The sequence below is a fragment of the Colletotrichum navitas genome, assembly GCF_030913465.1.
Source record: "Colletotrichum navitas strain CBS 125086 chromosome Unknown LY79scaffold_71, whole genome shotgun sequence".
NCBI lineage: Eukaryota > Fungi > Ascomycota > Sordariomycetes > Glomerellales > Glomerellaceae > Colletotrichum > Colletotrichum navitas.
This window is the reverse complement of record NW_026850617.1, coordinates 167,267-186,319: the sequence shown is the minus strand read 5'-3', so window position 1 is coordinate 186,319 and position 19,053 is coordinate 167,267. Positions and strand designations below refer to the sequence as shown.

At 41.2% G+C, this 19,053-nt stretch overlaps 6 protein-coding genes across 6 annotated transcripts; 4 read left to right on the top strand and 2 right to left on the bottom strand.

Moving 5' to 3' along the window:
- Positions 1–4,739: 4,739 nt before the first annotated feature.
- On the top strand, positions 4,740–5,201 carry LY79DRAFT_523216 (uncharacterized protein; the record flags this gene model as incomplete). The annotated part of the gene is made up of 1 exon (XM_060555511.1): positions 4,740–5,201. A coding segment is annotated over one exon (462 nt), but the record flags the coding sequence as incomplete, so codon positions are not given.
- A 2,340-nt stretch (positions 5,202–7,541) lies between these two features.
- LY79DRAFT_361375 (extracellular metalloprotease) lies at positions 7,542–8,631 on the top strand. Its single transcript, XM_060552740.1, has 3 exons — positions 7,542–8,147; positions 8,205–8,367; positions 8,424–8,631. The coding sequence occupies exons 1-3, from the start codon at positions 7,556–7,558 to the stop codon at positions 8,503–8,505; spliced, it is 837 nt and encodes a 278-aa protein (XP_060410262.1). The 5' UTR covers positions 7,542–7,555; the 3' UTR covers positions 8,506–8,631.
- A 1,337-nt stretch (positions 8,632–9,968) lies between these two features.
- Positions 9,969–11,829, top strand: LY79DRAFT_652350 (cytochrome P450; the record flags this gene model as incomplete). The annotated part of the gene is made up of 4 exons (XM_060562578.1): positions 9,969–10,276; positions 10,368–10,564; positions 10,640–11,641; positions 11,698–11,829. Exons 1-4 carry the CDS (start codon positions 10,066–10,068, stop codon positions 11,827–11,829), a joined length of 1,542 nt encoding a protein of 513 aa, XP_060410261.1. The 5' UTR covers positions 9,969–10,065.
- Positions 11,830–12,342: 513 nt separating this feature from the next.
- LY79DRAFT_662029 (uncharacterized protein) lies at positions 12,343–13,793 on the bottom strand (the record flags this gene model as incomplete). Its single annotated transcript, XM_060562801.1, has 4 exons — positions 13,564–13,793; positions 13,430–13,479; positions 12,652–13,367; positions 12,343–12,362 (listed from the first exon to the last, which is right to left on the bottom strand). Exons 1-4 carry the CDS (start codon positions 13,657–13,659, stop codon positions 12,343–12,345), a joined length of 882 nt encoding a protein of 293 aa, XP_060410260.1. The 5' UTR covers positions 13,660–13,793.
- Positions 13,794–16,123: 2,330 nt separating this feature from the next.
- On the top strand, positions 16,124–17,092 carry LY79DRAFT_639235 (short chain dehydrogenase). The gene has a single exon (XM_060562314.1). It carries the CDS (start codon positions 16,270–16,272, stop codon positions 16,996–16,998), a length of 729 nt encoding a protein of 242 aa, XP_060410259.1. The 5' UTR covers positions 16,124–16,269; the 3' UTR covers positions 16,999–17,092.
- An 85-nt stretch (positions 17,093–17,177) lies between these two features.
- LY79DRAFT_523238 (uncharacterized protein) lies at positions 17,178–18,131 on the bottom strand (the record flags this gene model as incomplete). Its single annotated transcript, XM_060555515.1, has 4 exons — positions 17,178–17,499; positions 17,558–17,661; positions 17,710–17,853; positions 17,898–18,131. 4 exons carry the CDS (start codon positions 18,129–18,131, stop codon positions 17,178–17,180), a joined length of 804 nt encoding a protein of 267 aa, XP_060410258.1.
- Positions 18,132–19,053: the final 922 nt, after the last annotated feature.

Genomic DNA, 19,053 nt, shown 5'->3' with positions numbered 1-19,053 from the left:
CTAGTAGATATTATCTATATTATTTATTTAGATAATATCTTAATCTTTATAGAGGATAAAGAGAGCTATATAAAGGTAGTAAAGATAGTACTAAGCTAGTTAAACACTATAAGGCTATATATTAACCTTAAGAAGTACTTTTTTTATACTAAGTCTATTAGCTTCCTAGGTTTTATAGTATCTAATAAAGGTATTTTAATAAAATAAAAGAAAGTAAAAGTAATTACTTAGTAGCTACTACTTACTAGTGTATAAAAGATATAGACCTTCCTAGGGTTTATAAATTTTTATAAGTAGTTTATTAAGAACTATTCTAAAGTATATTCCTTTTTACTAACTAACTATCTACTAAGGCAGTAGGAGAGTAAGTAATTATAAAGAAAGCTAAAAAGCCTTTTATAAGATCTACACTATATTTACTTATACTTTTATCTTATAGTATTTTAACCTTATATTACTTATTTAAGTTAAATAAATATATTTAACTTTATAATAAAGGTAGTACTAAGCTAGCTTTATAAGGAGCCTAGTCCTTATAGCTTATATATTATAAAAACTCTAGAGGTAAAGCTATACTATAGAGCACTAGAGGCTAAGTTACTTATAATTTAAGAAGTACTATATATTAGAGGCACTATCTCTTATACACCTAGTACTATATTATATTCCTAATAGACTACCTAGGGCACTACTACTTAGTAGCTAAGCTATAACTTAATAGCTACTAAGCTAGGTTACTATAAGACCTTTTATTATTTAATTTTAAAATTAAATATTACTAAGTAAAGATAATATAGTAGATAGGCTTTTATAAAGGCTAGACTATTAGCTTAGTAAAAAGAAAAAAAAGAAGTATAAAGTATATTCTTAGAGAACTTCTTTAGTAAGTTTAAAAAAAGTAGTAGTAATTAGGTGTAGTAGACTACTAGGTTAAAATATAGTAGCCCTAGAGAAACTTACTATTACCCTAGAAAAAGAAGTTATTATAGTATAACTAGAGGATAAATAGATTTAGTCTAAAAGTAATAATAACTAAGAAGTTACTAGGCTAAAGAAAAGAATAAGTTACTTTAATACTAAGGTAGGCTTATAGTACTAAAGGATATATAATAAAGATAAGGTTACTTATAGTGTTTTATAATAAACTATTAAGAGGGCACCTAAAGGTAACCTAAATAATAAAATATATAGAATAAATATTCTTTAGAAATTAATAAAAAAGGATATTAAGAAGTATATTAATATATATACTATTTACTAATATATAAAACTAAGGTACTATTTATTTTATAGAAAACTAGCTTCTCTTTTACTACTTAACTAACTATAAGAGTAGGTTACTATAGACTTTATTACTAAGCTACTAAAGTTAAAGAGATTTAATAATAAATATATAATAATATCTTAGTTATAGTTAATAAGCTTATAAAGTATACTATTTACTTACTTACTAAAGAAACTTAATAGTAGATTAGCTAGTAACCCTCTTAGTAGATAAAGTATTTCTTTATTTTAGACTTTTAACTTTAATAGTGTTAAATTATAAGTCCTTATTTATAAGTTACTTTTAGCAGTAGTATATTACTAGCTAGCTATTAAATAGAAGCTTAGTATAGCCTATTACCCTTAAACTAATAAATAAATAAAGAAGTAAAACTAGAATATTAAATACTACTTCTAAGCCTTTTATAATATTAAGTAAATAACTAGGTAAAATAGTTACCTATAGCTAAATTTATTTATAATAGTTTATAGTATAGTATAACTAAGGTTATACTAGTAAAGCACTAATAGGCTATATACTATAGAGTATATATAATATATATCTAGTAAAGGTAAGACTAACAGAGGTCCCTAGGGCCTATAAGAGAGTAAAGTAACTATAAAGCTAAAGAACTATAATTAGTAAGATATTAAAAGTAGTTAATTAGGCCTATAAGAAGTAGTATAATACTAAGAGGTCTAATATAGATTTTAAGGTTAAAGAAAAGGTCCTTCTATTAGCTAAGTTTATTAAGTAAAAGAGACTATCTAAGAAGCTATTAGATAAGTACCTTAGCCTTTTTATAGTAAAGTAGGTAGTTAATAAAGGTAAGGCCTATAAGATAAATATAAGTACTAAATATAAGATCTATAATATCTTCTCCTTATCTTAGCTAGAGAAGTTTTAGGGATTATTAGTAAAGCCTTAACTAATACTAATTAAGGAAAAAAAGGAAAATATATATAAGGTAGATTAAATTATAGCCTATAAAAGGCTATAGTAAAATTAGTAGTACTTTATTAAGTAAAAGAGGTATAATAAAAAAAAAACTCTTAGAAACCTTAGAGAAATATTATAAAAGAATTATAATATAACTATAAGTAAAAGGTTACTAGAGGAAGACAAAAGTATAGTTAAGCTAAGTAAAGATTAGCCTAAGGATAACTAGATTAAAGATTTAATTATTATAGTATAAAGGCTAAGAAATATAGGTAGCCTAGAGGCTAAGTATTTAAAAGCTATAATAAGTAAAAGAAAATAAATAAAAAAAAAGCCTAGGGGGCACTAGAGGTAGTAGTAGTAAAGCTTACTTACTACTTTACTTATTATCCTCTAAATTACTATTACTAATATTCTTATTATTATTATTATTATTATTATAAGTAAAAAATATAAAAGATATAAAAGTACTACTTTTATCTTTATTAGCCTTAGATTTAAGCTTACTAGTATACTAAAAAGAAGTTAATAACTAGTATAAAAAGTACTAAAAGAGCACTAGGTAAATATTAAGGAAAAAATACTTATAACCTAGGAGTAGGTCTAGGACTACTCTAAAAAGAGGGTAGTCTAGGCTATAATAGTAGTAGTTTACTCTTAGAAGGTAATAGTCTAGGCCTTAAGGGCTATAGTAGTAACCTTAGTAGTATAAAGTATAAACTTAGCTAGCTTAACCTAGTAGTAAAAGAAGTTAATAGTAGTCTTAAAGGCTATAATATAGTACTAGTAAAGAAGCTACTTTTTCTCTTTAGCCTTAGCCTTATACTTAGTATTAGGGGCCTTAGCTAAGTTAACTTAGCACTAAAGTGCCTTCTTAGCTATAACCTAGGCCTTATTAATCTTATCCTAGGCTAATATTAGTATAAAGGGTTACTAAGGGAACACTAGAGAAAGTAAATATATAGTAATACTATAGTAAATATAAGTAGGCTTAGTAAAATAGTTTATAGTCTTAAAGAGGTAGTATAGCTTAATACTAGCTATAGTAGTAGTATAAGTAGCTTATTTAAAAAGTTAATAGTTACTAAGAGTTATAAAAATAATAAAAATAAAAGTAAATATACTAAAATATAAGGCTTACTATATATAGTAGTATAATAAGTATACTTATTACTAGTAGCTAAAATATATTAGCTAAAACACTAAAAAGAAAATACTAAAGAAGTACTAGGTATAAAAAAAATATATAAGTAGTCTTTATATAGTAAAGAAAAGTAGTAGTATAAGCACCTAATATACTAGAATACTAGTTAGTTATTTAGTAAATATAGTAGTTATAAAGTATATTATAAATAAGCTTATTTTCTTTAATATAAGTATAAGGGTAATAAAGAGTAAATAAAGTAAAAAAGGGCACTAGAAGGCTAGTAAAACTACCTTAGTTAGTAAGACTAGTAGTAGTAAAGCTAGTAGTAGTAGTAATAGTATTATTAGTAAAAGTATTAGTAAAAATAAAAAAAGATATAGTAGTAGTAAAGAAGCTAGTACTAATACTAGTACTATTATTATTACTATTATTACTAGGTAGTAGTAGTAATAATAGTAGTAGTAGTAAAATAAAAAAAATAAAAAATAATAATAAAATAAGGCTATTAAAAAAAAAAAAATTAAAAGTAAAAAAATTAAAAAAAAAGTAAGGCTAAAAAGGTTACTTAATTAGGCTAAGTAAAAATAATAAAGTAAATTATAATAGTATCTTAAGCCTATAAAGTAAAAAAAAAATAATAAAAAAAAAAAAAGATAAGACCTAAAGGGTTACTAGTATAGCCTACTAAAAAGTAAAATAAAGGCTCTCTTTTATTATAAAAGTAGTATAACTTAAGGCTTAGGCTATAAAAAAATAAAAGTAATAAAAAAAGTAACTATATAATAAAGGCCTACTAAAGGTATATAGTACTTAAGAAAGTATTATAGTTAAAAGAATAAAAAAGTAAAAAAAGTATTATAAGTAAATAAAGTATTCTTATTATAAAGTAAGTAACCTTTAGTAAGGCTAGTTAAGTAATAAAGGCTTATAACTTAGCTAAAAATAACTATAACCTTAGAAAAGTAATAGTTTTAGCTTAGTTAAACTATAATAACTATAAAAGTAAAGTTAAAAGTAATTAGCTAGCTAAAGAAATAGCTATTTACTTAGTAACCTACTAAGCCTAGAGGTATTCCTAGACACCTCTAAAATACTAGGTAGTAGTAAAGCCCTAGGGGCTTACTAAAGCACTACTTAAGGTCCTAAGGATAAGACCTTAAGGGGGGAAGATTATATTAAGTACTAGAGGTAAAGGGCACTAGGGGACTACTAGCTATAGGGCTATAACTAAGAAAACTATTATCTAAGGGTTATATAAAAGCAAAGTTTACAGGAACAGGAGAATTAGGAGAAGGTAGATTAGAAAATAGTTATAATTAACCCCTAACTACACTATTTATAGACTCCTCTACTCAGTACTGTAACACCTCTGACACTACTCTCGCAGTTTTAGGGGCATTTGCAGCCATTCTCTCTGCTCTTGTGATCCGGCATTTGACAGCTCAGTATATTATGGCGATTGGTTCGCTTGCGTCCGCTGCGGCATTGGCCCTTGTTTGCACCATACCAGAACAGCAGATATACTGGGCTCAGTTATTTCCAACACTCATTCTAGGCGCACTTGGGCCTGACTTTCTCTTTACTGCATCGCAAATCATTGCCAGCAATAATGTCAAGCGAAGTCAACAAGGGATAGCTGGGTCCTTTGTTGGAACGCTCCTGTCATATGGCTTAAGTATAGGTTTAGGATTCGCCGGCACAGTGAAAGTATACACAAATTCTAATGGTAAGATTCTTGTCCAAGATTATCGCAATGCTCTTTATCTCGGCATTGGAATGGCAAGTTGCGCTGCATTGATGACGCTTGCATTTGTGCGGATTCCAAAGGATCGCAGAGAGGGTTGGGTCTAACTCTGGCCTTTTGGATCATGAGAGAGAGCACATCTTAGCAACAGAAACGCCTATCTGAAAGAGTAAGCATTTCCGTAGCATAGCGGCAGTGATAGTGATAACCCTTGATGTCCAGTCTGAAAACAAACGGCATTCCAGCGCTGGGGTTGTACAAACCCTCCGTTTGCGGTATGCATGAAGGTCTACTGAAGGACCCTAAGAAAACAACGGCGCCAATGATGAGAAGAATTTCGATACCTATGACGCATATGGCTTAGCATCCTGAGTGCTCTCCACTAGATTTGTCTTGTTGAAATGAGGTTGTTATTGTCGATGTCATCATCGCCGTTGTTGTGCATGGTTTATGTTGCTTTTAGGGGACGACCCTCAGCAGCATAGCGATCAAACCTCGCACTTCCAAGACTTTTGGCTTGTCAGTGTATCTACAAATAGTAGTATCGGCTCTATGCATTAGCTAGGAGTCTAGGAATGAATCAAAGTGTGAGAAATAACTGCTATCCGTACTCAGAAGCCTCCCTTTCCGTCCCACATCAAGACTTTCAGAAGTGGGATGATGAAATTACTAATTTTAATAGATCACACTGGAAATCTGGCAGTAGCAGAAGCAATCGCAGCATCAGAAGAAGCAGCGGCAGTACCAACAAGTTTCCAGCTTGTGAATATGGTTTAGGGTGCCTGTCAAACAGCAAAGCCAATCTTCTATAAGCGACTAAAAGTAATACCGAGTTAATTAAATTGTAGTTAGTTTCCTAGTAAGACAGCTGCGTCACGTTCATCGTACAGACACGGCTGTATACTATACGTAAGTATACTAGTATCATTACTAATTCTGTCCCTTCCTAGAATACTTCCATCAAAGTTACTATATCGATAATGATATGTAGGTTTTTTCAGTCAATGGTTTATTTACTAAAGCTAGAAATACTAACTAGTACACTCCTTGTTACAATTCAACCCTTTGGAGGGTCTTTTAGCGAAGCGTAGGGACACACCACACCCTACCCTATTAAGACGAGAGAGCTATTGAATACTGCTACGCGAACGTGTACATTATCCGACAGACAAGACGGGAACAGAGATTGATATCGATTGATCTAACCCTGGGAAAAGCAATGATGCAGTAGTGAAGTCCCGGGATGTGGCCGAAGTAGCACGGGGGTTACCAGTCAACTTCCTTGAACAAATAGTGGACCAGTCGCCATATTAAGGAAGGTCACATCCTCGTTGTTCCACATCAAGAGATGCTAGGGAAAATAAGCTTCATTCAGCCAATCTACATCTAAGAAAACGACAGTCAAAGCCATCCGCCAAGACCGCCAAGCAAGCCAAGACTTGATAGTGTGCGATCGAGCTCGGCAGAACACAATGCCCGCCAATGACGAGCTCATGCTAAGCGCAAGAGGCAGCTGGATGCGGACTCTTTTCCAGGCTTGATCGTACCGTTACATGAAGAAAGGCCTATGTGCCATTCATGGCCATGTTCGCCGCCTTGGCGCTACCTGATAGATTGCAAAAGCCGCTATTTATCTTGGCAACCCAACACATGATGCCCATCGGCTTATCACCCAAACCGTTTGCCCACTATCGTCAATTTATGAAAGCATGTAACCTGACAGACTGAGCAGGTGCCGATGCCATTTACGATAAAGGGGCCCAGTCACGTACCAAATCCAAAGGTGCCGGCCGGACAATAATTGAGTCGGGCCCATTTAACGGGGTAGTAGGCGATTGTGGTTACCAGGCTCAGAGATAGCGGGATCGCCCTCAGCCCCTCAAAGTACCGACCCACCTTCTCTCAATGTATTCTACAAAGACCAACTACATAGACCATTAGCCTTCTTTACAAAAGCAATGAGAAAATAGCTATATATTCATCAGTTTTGAATATATCTTATATCTGATAGCACAAATCAACGTTTTATAGAGCTCAAACCCTAGAGAGACCTTGGGAAAATACAGGTAATAAGAATGTCGTGTGTATATATTGCTTATTTAGTCTAGAGTCAGGGGTGAAACTTGGATTTGAAGGGAATGATTTGAAGTTGGAGAAGAAGAACGACGTAGGATCAGGTAGGCTGGTACTTTGCTGATCGATCGGTAGTCCCACTATCTCTATACCTGGTAGCCGCAACCGTAGTAGGCCTGCCAAGGTGATATTGTTACCCATCGGACCTTATCCTTTTGAGGAAGGTTCAAATTCGCAAGCGCTCAGTCTTGCGATATGACTTTACTTGTGAAATCAACGAAGGGAGTTTGTATTTAAACTACCAAAGTAACAGCCATCAGGGTCTCCCTCTTTCTTTATCTCACCCAGTCAAGTCAAGTCGAATCAGGTGACCGGTCTCGTTCCCAATATGCAATTCAAAACTCTTCTCGTTTCCGCCCTTGCGGCAGCCTCTGCCGCCCTTGCCCAGCGATCCTGCGGTACCCCTTCTCCTACAGAGGAGCAGACTGAGGTTGCCCAACGCCTTCAGTTCAATGAGGAAAACGCTCGAGTTGCTGGCAATGCTACACGCCTTGCGCCTATCACGGTCAATGTCTACTGGCACGTCATTGCCACTTCCAGCTCCGTGAGCGGCGGTTACCTTAGCCAAGCCACCCTAGATAAGCAGCTGGATGTCTTGAATGAGGCTTACGCCCCCCATGACATCCAGTTCGCCCAGGCCGGTGCCGATTGGACCATCAACTCCAACTGGGCTTCTGATAGGGCTGAGTTGACCATGAAGCGTTCGCTCCGTAAGGGCACATACGCCGATCTCAACGTCTACTTCGTACCCGGCACCCCATACCTGGGCTACGCTTACTTCCCAACAACTGTCACTACCGGATCCTCAGCTTTCTACTACGACGGTGTAGTTATTCTTTCTGACTCCGTTCCTGGTGGTAGCTTATCTCAGTACAACCTTGGCCACACCGCAACCCATGAAGTCGGCCATTGGCTCGGACGTAAGTCACTTGCATGGCTTAATGTGAACATCAAAATTCTGATCTTAACTCGCATAGTTTATCACACTTTTGAGGGCTACCAGTGTGGTGGAAACGGTGATTACGTATCTGACACTCCTTTTGAGTCCGAGGAGGCTTACGGATGCGAGATCGGTCGTGACACCTGCCCCAGCCTGGCTGGTGACGACCCTGTCACCAACTACATGGACTACTCTGACGAGTAAGTATCCCTTTTGTCCTTCATCAATACGAAGCGTTCACTAATGTAAATTCAAGCCCTTGCTTCACTCACTTCACTACTGGCCAAGAGACGCGGATGCACAGCTACTGGACCACCTACCGCGCTAGTTACCAGTGAGAGAATTATAGGAATTGTGTTTCGCTTGCCGATGTCAAATTGGAGGCCCTTTTCCAGCTCCCTGCGATAGATTTGGGCTAGCTTCACAGTCAAGGCTCCAGAAGGAGAATCCTAATGCCCTCAGGCCAAAAATCTGATCACTTGCAAATAATTAATAGGTACTTAATAATAAAGTCCGTCTAATAAAAATGAGAACTTGGCGATGCAAGGCGGTTAAACTAGCTTTAATCATACAAACGACCGGACGTTGCCCGAACAGTGTATATTATAATGTTTTAACAAACAACATATGCATATGCCAAGAATGAAGTACCTCACATACAATGATTTATTTTCAGGATGCTAGAACATCTATTTATTACTGTTTACAGTAGGAAAATACTGAGGATGGCCGACTTCTACGTTCCTATATACTGTTGAAAGTTAGATCTAGTGATATAGCTATACGTCCCGTTCTGTAATTGACGTACCTATTAAACCCTCATGTTTTTAATTCGGAATAACTGTGAGGCCCGCTATCCAAACTGCGAAATGCTTGTACGGCAGTTTCTGTGTGTCAATTCTGCACCTTTGTGTATGAAATGGGATCGTCTTATCCTTATTCATCATCGTGCAAGGGGGTTTAATGCCGATAACAATTTGGGAAGGTTACATAGATCTCATAACTTGAGAAATGTTGTTATTCAGGGTCAATTGCAGCATTGCACACTCAATCTACTCGATCTTTTGAACTTTTCTAACCTTTCCAATCCTTAAGGCTTTACTTCTGGTCGGCTATTTGGTAACAGGGGCTGTGCAACCACTCCGGGCTTTTCCCCTTACTTATAACGCACAATGTGATGAACCGCAGCGTCTAAGCATTTATGAAGAGAAGTAGTTGATTTTCTTAAGTCTACATACGAGGGAAATATCGCCTAGAAATACTCTTCCTAATGTGGGTCTATCGGTTCGGAGACGCCACTTCGTGGCGTCTCTAACTCGCACCAGCCACACGAAGCTGTCCCAGCTTCACGACACACAACTTAAGCTAGATGCTTAACGTACTCCGGTCCGGATCATCCCCGCCCACAACGTCAAGGGGTCGCTTTCGAGATCAATAAGGTGCAACAATTGACTCCGTCAATAAATAGATGGTTGGGGAAAAGAAGCGCTTGCCTCGTTTACTAGCATCGTTATATTAAATCGATGCCAATCTATTCAACCACCCAAAACCAATGTTATCATTCTAGTAGATCAGCTTCTTGTGCTGCTTGGTTCTGTTCTTCTTCAATAGAAGGGTTTTGGCGACGACAAATTCGGTTGGAAGTACTCCGTAAGCTGGATAAACATATCCGTCCAGTGGGGGGTTCTAGCTCCCCTGGGTCTGCGGTCGACGGTGTTCTGATTGGTTTCAGCCCGCTTTTGTTGATGTGAGCCGAGACATAATCCATCGAGATACAGGAAGCCAACAAAGCATGCGTTGCGGGGAATCAGGTGCTAGTATAAAGATCCTAAGAGCAGGACCTTCAGCACACCGTGTGAGCTAATTTTTCTTTGCCTTTCCTCTAAAGAAAATACACGATGAGTGTTCTCGTCTCGGTTTTAACACGGGCAGTCACCCCGGTTGTCTTTGCTGTGGCGTGTATATATGTTATCAAGCGAATCACTCTATATACCAAACTGAGGCAATTTGGTGGGCCATGGTGGACTGGCATCACCCACCTCTTTCATAGCAGAGCAATTCTCACCCCTAATTGCCATGAATGGTACGCGGAAATGAATGATAAGTACGGTACGTTTTTCCAAATGATTCCCAACTTTGATTCTTTGCTTTTGACTGATTCACATGAATTTGTCTGGACCTGTGGCTAACACTGGCTCAGGCACATTTGCACCCATAGCGCCAGGAATGCTGGTCACATCTTCGCCAGAAGTTTGGGCTCATTTGAACAAACATCCAGGCTACAAGAGATCTGACTGGTACTACCACGCTTGTCGGGTAGAGTACCGAAGGGACAATGTTTTTACCCAGACAGACAATAAGAAACATGAAATCAGGCGGAGACAAATGGCTCCTGGGGCAGGTTCCCTTTTACATTTTACCAGATAGCACATGTTTCAAGTTCTATCTCAGCTAACTTGTATATGATTGCAGTACTCTGGCAAAGAGAACTTTGACCTCGAGCCGACGATCGACCAACGTCTAGGAGAGCTGTTGCATCTAATCAGGACAAAATATCTTTCATCTACTACCAAGACTGTGCCAATGGACATGGCGAAAAAGATACAGTATTTCACGCTTGATGTGATCAGTTCTGTTGGTCTAGGCAAAGCGTTTGGTATGCTGCAGTCTGATAGTGATGTAGACGACTATCTAAAGTCGACCGAGGAGGGCTTATCTTCTGTCAACTTAGCAGTTGCTCTAGGTATCAGCTGGGTAGCTCAGGCCCCTCTCTTCGGCAAGTTCATTGCTCCCTCGCCTACCGACAACAACGGCTTTGGCAAGATGATTGCCGCATGTTTCCGCCACGTTGACGAACGGACGAGAAGCGATACCGACGAGCGGTCCGATATGCTAGCATCATTTGTCCGTCATGGTTTGAGGGGTGACGAGCTGCGATCAGAGGCACTCGAGCAAGTTATTGCAGGATCTGACACAACCGCAGCTGCCATTCGTGGTGTCATTCTACAAATCATGGCCAATAGCCGTGTCTATGCGAAATTACAGCGCGAAATTGATGGTGCTGTGCGTGATGGGATCGCTCCAAGAACAGGGGAAGGTCTCATTGCCCTAGCACAAGCAAGGAAGTTACCGTATTTGCAAGCTATCATTCGCGAATCCCTGAGATTCCGTCCCCCTGTAGTCAACATCTTCTCGCGAGACACGCCACCCGGAGGTGACATCGTCAAGGTTGACGGTGAGGATGTCTACCTCCCAGGCGGTATCTGCATAGGGTATTCGGCCTACGCGATACATCGAAGTGAAAAGGTATACGGCAACGATTCAAAGGTTTTCCGACCTGAGAGGTGGTTTGAGCGGGATGCTGATAAACTCGCCAACATGATTCGGACCAACGACCTTGTTTTCGGGCACGGGAACTTTATGTGTTTGGGAAAGCCAGTAGCACAGATGGAACTCTCTAAGACAATCTTCGAGGTAGGTGCCGAAACTAACATTGTGCGAAGCATTGTCAGACTGGAATATCACGCTAGATATTTCGTCACTTCCAGTTAGCGCCTATCGACCCGGCCCGACCATGGAAAGCACGGAATTGCATGGGACTGTTCGTGATCTCAGACATGTGGGTCGAGGCAACTGAAAGAAAGGTTGAGGTCCACGACTAGCTGGACCAGAAAGAACGCCTCGGATATTTAGTATGGTCTTAAGTACTGTTCGAGCTTCATCATCCCCTGTCTATAGACGTTACCGTCGATTTTATTGATTGTTATGGAAATTATAATATGTAGCCCTGGCTTGAAAATAGCTTTGACTGATAATGTCTATGACTTTGGGTCTTCTCTGTCCGAACCTCCATCATAGGCTATCCTAATTGACTTCTATTGCTTTATCAAGTATACTTTGAGCCCATAGCCCTCTTATCTGCGTACTGGCCGAAGGCTTCCTGCATGGGACGTTGTGGCGTATAACTTAGATATGAGTGAATGAAGCGGTTTTTTGAAAACCGAAGTCAATATTGCTCTTGGTGTAATTAACCGGAAAGTCAAGTCTCCCAATGCTTTCCATGAGCATATTTGCTTGATGGAGATAGCCTATAAGTAAACGAAATGTAAAGCAAGTTTCATATAAGGACTGAATGTAGACCAAACCTTTAGGCTCGCACAGTCGCACTGTAGTACTCACAGAGTTACATCTCGATCTACAATAGACATTCAAGTTTTACCATGCAACTGAATTCCCTTGCTCTATCTTATTGAGAAAATAGAAGGAGAAACGTGAGATGTGGGGGGAAAGATTACCACCGTGAGTCGTCAGAATAATAAATGCTATTGAAATCTAACACTACAAGTTACACATGCCTCGATATTTGCTTTGTCACACCAGTGTGAATAAGCCGATACATGAGCTCAAACAGATTGTAAACCATTTCTTTGATAGGTAGTTGTGCCGAAAGTATCCTCAAAAACGAACGCGACGAGCCCGCTTACTAGGCGAAGCAGGAACTGGCTGTCCGCCGACCGGGGCTGCAGCTGGGGGTGAAGCGGGCTTGCTAGCTGCAGGAGGGGCGGCGGCAGGAGGGGCGGCGGCAGGAGGAGCGGCGGCAGGAGGAGCGGCGGGAGGGGCGGCGGCAGGAGGGGCGGCGACAGGAGGAGCAGCAGCAGGAGGAGCAGCGGGCTTCCCAGCCGCTGGGGCCGCTGGAGGTGCTGGGGCAGCCGCCGCGGGCTTCGAAGGTGCTGGGGCGGCTGCAGCAGGCTTGGAAGCTGCAGGGGCGGCCGCGCCAGCAGCTGGAGCAGCGGCAGCAGGTTGAGCACCTCCCTTTCCTTTGAGAACACCGGCGGCGGCGCCCAGAACAGTGTTCAGCGGGTTGGCCTGCTGTCCAGCGGCAGCTCCAGCAGCTGGCTGTGCCCCTTTGCCTTTGAGTACTCCAGCAGCAGTGCCAAGGACAGCGCCGATAGGATCTGCGGCTTGAGAGCCAGCAGGAGCCGCGGCACCGGCAGGTTGAGCGCCCTTGCCCTTGAGAACTCCAGCAGCTGTGCCGAGAACAGCGGCGATAGGGTCCGCCGCGGGTGATGCAGCCGGCGCAGCGGCAGCTTGCCTAGCTTCAAGTATCGAACCTTTCCTCTCACTAGCTGCGTTTGCTTTCCCCGGAGCCGCGGCGCCAGTTGTCTTTCCTGCCGCTGTAGCAGCATTGCCTGCACAGTTTCTGAAATTTGCATTAGTTTTCGTTGCCTAACGGGTGGATGATGGTTGTGTTTCCGAGCTTACCCTAGGAGCCCACCAGCCTGTGCTCTTACACACTTGGCATTTGCCTGGCCCTATGGGGAAACGGTCAGCATTACTGAGTGTCTACTGCAATATCCAGCATTGCATTAGGTATCATATTATTGTCGAAGCCATACCGTGAGAGCGCAGTCGAGGTCATCGAAGCAAGTAGCTCCTTGAGCAGAAACGTAAGTGACGCACAAGGCGGAAGCAACGATAGCGAAGCCACGCATTTTGATCTCCACTTCTGATTCTGTTGCTAGTATTTTGTAGGAAATTTTTCAAAATAGAGAAAAAGGTGTAGGTTATCTTGAGGCAATCCTTGAGTAGACTACCACACTTTCCTTGTGGGAATGGACCATGTCGCACTGAAGATACATCTGGTAATTTATATTCACAATGTTCTGCCTTCAGTCCAGCTCCTGCATGTCAATTTGACCACCAGCTGATGGTAGGCAGAACCTTAAACTCATCTTGTAGCCGAGGTAGCCTTCGGCGTGCAGATTTGTGGCACCAGCCACGAATGTAATTTAACGACACTTTTCAGACGTCTCGACATTGGTTTGACCGTCAAACACGCCAGCTCTCTTGTGTAAATCTTGTCTGTGCAAAATACCAAGTGGTTTGGCTTCTGATCACAACAAGCCTAAGCAAGTCAAAGAGCACAAGCCAGGTGTTGCAGCTTCGATAGTCACCGGGGAGAGTATCGAACGTCTGACAGTTGTGAAGGGGTAGCAGTTCGTCTGAACAATTTGACAAATAATAGTTTGCACTGAACTTATCCTGGTACAAGTAGGTATGCACCTCTTTGACCGCGATATGGAGCTGAGACGACCCCTGCGTCGGAGCATTGCCTCGCCGGGGACGTCAGTGCTTGGAACGCCATCTGTGGCAAAGTCGATATTTGTGAAAACGTAGAACATGTTTCCTCGTTGAGATTCTCGTCAACAGGCTTCCACCTTTTCAACCTTTTCGCACAAGGGCAACATGACAGCCACCCTCTTCAAGGCTATCACCCACTGCAATCACAATGCAATGAATACATCTATTGATACATCTTGGATAATAACTGCTTTGTGCGGCTTTCATGTCTCAGCCGATTCATCATTGCTCGAGACGTCTAATAAAATATGTCTAGCTGTCTCATCGTTTCGCAGATGGATTCCAATTATCAACCATCACTCCACTTCCCTTGTAATACTCATGGTACCCATTTTCACAGGAACTGAATCTACCACTAGGAACAGCTATGTAAACTATCCTTTCCAGTCTTTTTTTCTTTTTTTGTCAAGAGGAATGATAGTAAATTAGGTTTTAGGTAGAGAGTAGTACTCCGCCATGAAAGCCTTGTGTTTAACAGTAAGCAAGGTCTGCTGCAGATTCAGTCAATGCCAGGTACAACGAATGGAATTTACTTAGTAGGCTCTCGTTCAAGTTGCGGATGCGAACGCACGGAAAGACCCAGCAAACGTGGAATCGTCAGCTTAGTGGAATGCTGGCCGCTTGCTCAAGCCTTGATCTCATATCACGCATTGTTTCGGTTTGCAATGTTTCCAAAAATAAAACATGCCACAATATTAGACATTGATTATTATTTTGCTGTCAGTGCATCCTCTAGATTTGAAAAATAGGCGGTCTGGGATGTAGAAAGATTCAATAATTAGTTAATTAGATGGACCCATCCTGTCTGCTATATGCCCTCTTACTAACACTGCAAATTTAGTAAAAGTTAATAATCCATATTCTTGGAGTGTGTGTCTGTATCTAGTGTGGCGTATCGCACGATCCATGGTGTTTTTGTAGTGTCCTTCCTTACCTTTAAGCCAAATAGGCCTCTTCAGACTCCTCATCTCGGCACTCGAGTGAAAAGAGAATAGCTGATCTCAACGGCATCACCCAAACACCAAAAGTATTGATATTTTGAAAGCCAACTACACCCCTATTGCGTTCGAAAATTTATAACGGTCATTTTGGAACTATATTGATCTTATCAAACTTGCTAAGGAGTGGGCGACCAAGTATTGTAACTACTAATGAGGACAGCATTTGTAACTCTCTAAGATAAACATCCTAGCTACAGTTTTAGAGCTTCTTGTTTTCAATTGATTTCTCTACCCCAGCAGGTGATGTGACTTTTCTTTCGCCGCAGCCCGCTGTCCCCTATGCGTCCCGTCCTATATGGCGATGCCTTGTTACAATCATTTTTCTATCAGATATCAGATAAGCTTTCTTCAAATTCAAACATTCTCGTACATATGTATAGGCCTTCGACGTAGCGTTATTAAGAGTTGTACGTGGTGACTGGTGAGCAACAATTGATAACTGCAGAAGTCCTGGTGATTACCAATTCGCTTGACAATAAGTGCTTTTCATCTTCTATCGCAACCTCTAAACAGCAATTTAGAAATTTGAGCTTTTCAGTCGTATCTTAATGAAGCGATGACGACTTACAAATCTTGATCAAGAAACCCGGTCATAGGGTATTACAAGCCGGATGATGTATCGCAGGTGGGTTTTCGCCCTGAGTTATTTTCTGTCAGGTTCGGCCCCACAACCCTCCGGCGAAAGTGGCCGGTTGGGATCCACTTCTCGCCGCTTAATTTGGCCGGTGCTTTACAAAGACTGGCAGTAGATGAGCCAATTTGTCATAGAGCAATTGTGAAGCTCTATACCTTGTGTGAAGTGAAATTAGGTGTTCCAGTAACGACTATATATATGTACCATACTCTCACATTCACTCCTATCAGAGACTCAGTATCTTACAACAACATTAACAACTTAATCGCAAGCAAACATCAACTTTCGGGTTTCATCACGGATTCACAAGACCTCAAATACTTACGATGATCGTTGCACTCGTTACTGGAGGAAACTCCGGCATTGGCGAGGCTGTTGTCCGCCAATTAGCCAAGACGCCTGATTTCCACGTTATTATTGGGTCCCGCAATGCAGAGTCCGGCTTGAAGCTAGCTGACTCCCTGAGCCAGGAGGGAGGTCATTCTGTTTCCTCTGTACAACTCGATCTCGTCTCTGATGAGTCTATCTTCAATGCTGTCAAGCACATAAAAGATAATTACGGCAGGCTCGATGTCCTTGTCAACAACGCCGGTATTCTCATCGACCGCTCTCCTGACGCGTTCACCACCACTCGCGATCTCTTCCGCAAAACTTTCGAGACCAATGTATTTGGTACGGCTGTGTTGTCTGAAGCAACTCTCCCACTTTTACTCAAGGCCGAGTACCCACGTATCATCTTCGTCTCCTCCTTGATGGGCTCCTTGGAGGCGTCCCTGGACGAGAGTACCCCTTTCTACAGTATCGACTACAAGGCTTACGATGCCAGCAAGGCCGCTGTAAACATGCTCGCGGTTAACTATGCACGCTTGCTCAAAGATGCCGGTGGAGCTTCTAATGCAGTCTGCCCGGGACTGGTCAAAACGAAGTTAACTGGCTACGACGATTATGGTACGTCTGTTGAGATTGGTGCCGAAAGAATCGTCAGTTTGGCTACCAATGGCCCGGGAGGTCCCACGGGGACTTTCTCAAACCGTCAAGGCCCCATACCATGGTGAAAGAGATCCAATTTCAGCCTATCAATCCATCATGGGTCTGATTGGCGATTCATGTCACACAAAACGACACCGTTGACTACGGGCAGTTTTCAAGGCCTTATATCCATGATGGTAGTTTCTTCTCTTCATTCAGCCTTAACACTCGAAATTGGTCATTTAACTGTCCACATTTCAGAATATTACATTATAGTCGTAGCTAAGTTCAAGAGGTTTCCGATGTTGTCTGCTCCAGAGTTCCAGATGTCCAGCTTTTCTGGGTTGTGCTCAGAATTGGCAGCTCGATTGCATTCCAAAAGTTCCCCAAAAGAAGATATCTGATGTGATGAATTACGTGAATATGAGAGAACGGTCATCTCTTCTTTCCACGCCTCTTGCGTAGAAGCTGACCACTGTGCTTTGTGACAAGGAAGTGGCAGGTCTTTCCAATTTTCAAGTATGTCACAGCCTATGCCTACCTTTACGCAAGCTACCTGTGCGATGAGAAACCAAACACAAGCAGCTCTATTGAATTTGGGTTAGTTGGCCCACCGTGATACCATGTTTTTGTAAGATTATTTACCTCGTGCGGGACTCATTCAATATCCAGTCTTCCCACGAGACAGAGACACCTGAGTCGACAATGCAGGGAGTACCTGTCATTGTCATGAATTGTTTCCAAAATGCCTAGATGTCTGTTAGCCTAATACATCCACTTGAACCTCATTTACGAACCGAGTATGCCAATAGCATTTCCATATTATATTCCCGATGCTCAGTAGAGATAGCCTCGCCGTCCACGGCGCGCATAATGATATAGATGAGCTCTGCCTGTAAAGCTGCGAACACCTCATGTTTGGTATAATTTTGCATCTGTTTCTGTTAGTTTCTGGCTGGAGAGTATAACATCTACAAGGACTGACATGTCTTATATTCCGGATTTGCTCTTCTCGAATTGTCTTCCATAAGAAAGACCTCGTGTCTCTATTTCGCGTGACATATAGCACAGCAATGCTCATGCAATTGGCAAGAGGTTCGGGAATGTGGCTCTTGTCTTGGTATGAGTGTATAAAAGGCGGAAATGATGATCTTCGGGTCATCATATGAGGGTATGAGCGCAGCGTCCTTCTGATAAGATTTCTGGTATTGTCGGCCATGCCATTAATGGCGCATAAGCTATTGAGCGGGAACGATGCTTCCGATACAACAGAAATGCCGGTGAGAGCATCACAAGACATGATGTGCCCATATACATCTGGAGTTAGTGCCATGTGTGTGACACTAAGGTCATCACCCAAAACCTCGAGACCGGGAGCAAAATCAAACTCCAGGTCGGTGATATCTCCGCAAAACGGAGCATTACCTTGGTGCATTGACTGTGTTGAATGGTCCCAAGGTATCTCATTATAGTGAACTAACGACGAAGTGTCGCTGTGGATAAACGACTGGGATGGTGCAGCTTGTAGTATGGGTGAACTTTGAAACGAAGGTGTGGTAACAAGTCTTCTTTGAGTTGTCTTCTCGGGGTAGACGCAGCCAAGGCCTTTCGCTTTGCAACGTGCACAGCAGGGCTGAAGGCTACATTTGCATTTGGCGGCGCTGCATTCTCGGCATGGCTTCGGGCGGACTTGAGGCCGAGTTCTTGTACGTCGGCAGTATGTCAGGTGTCTTTTTAATGCGGCTTCTTAGGAGTCGACGTCTTGTCAGATCGTAGGTGATGATAGATGGACGCATGTTCTTATGGCATGCCGAAAACGTACCTCGTGTGAAGGGCTTACTGCAAAGTTCGCAGAAAGAAACCTCTGGAGCTCCGTTGCTCTGAGTCCAAGCAAGGCCGAAGTCTAGATTCATCTGAACAGAATTTCCTCACTAAGATGGTGTGAAGCGTATTATTGGTTTAGAGACATGAGATATTTTTGGCGACTTCACTATAAGTCACTTATGAAGATCGGTCAACAAGTTTATTGTCCCGACCAGCTATGAAGTAAGGACCTCCCTCGCCAAAAAGTGCTTTCGATAACATCAATGAATCGAATTTGTCAGCGACACCAGACGGCGCAATCCATGACAGCGCGGAGT

Excerpts from the sequence above, each read along its gene's own strand:
- LY79DRAFT_361375 (XM_060552740.1), top strand. The coding sequence starts at position 7,556 with ATGCAATTCAAAACTCTTCTCGTTTCCGCCCTTGCGGCAGCCTCTGCC. Across the intron at positions 8,148-8,204 it reads AGTCGGCCATTGGCTCGGAC|TTTATCACACTTTTGAGGGC; the intron begins GTAAGTCACTTG and ends TAACTCGCATAG. Across the intron at positions 8,368-8,423 it reads TACATGGACTACTCTGACGA|CCCTTGCTTCACTCACTTCA; the intron begins GTAAGTATCCCT and ends TGTAAATTCAAG.
- LY79DRAFT_639235 (XM_060562314.1), top strand. The coding sequence starts at position 16,270 with ATGATCGTTGCACTCGTTACTGGAGGAAACTCCGGCATTGGCGAGGCT.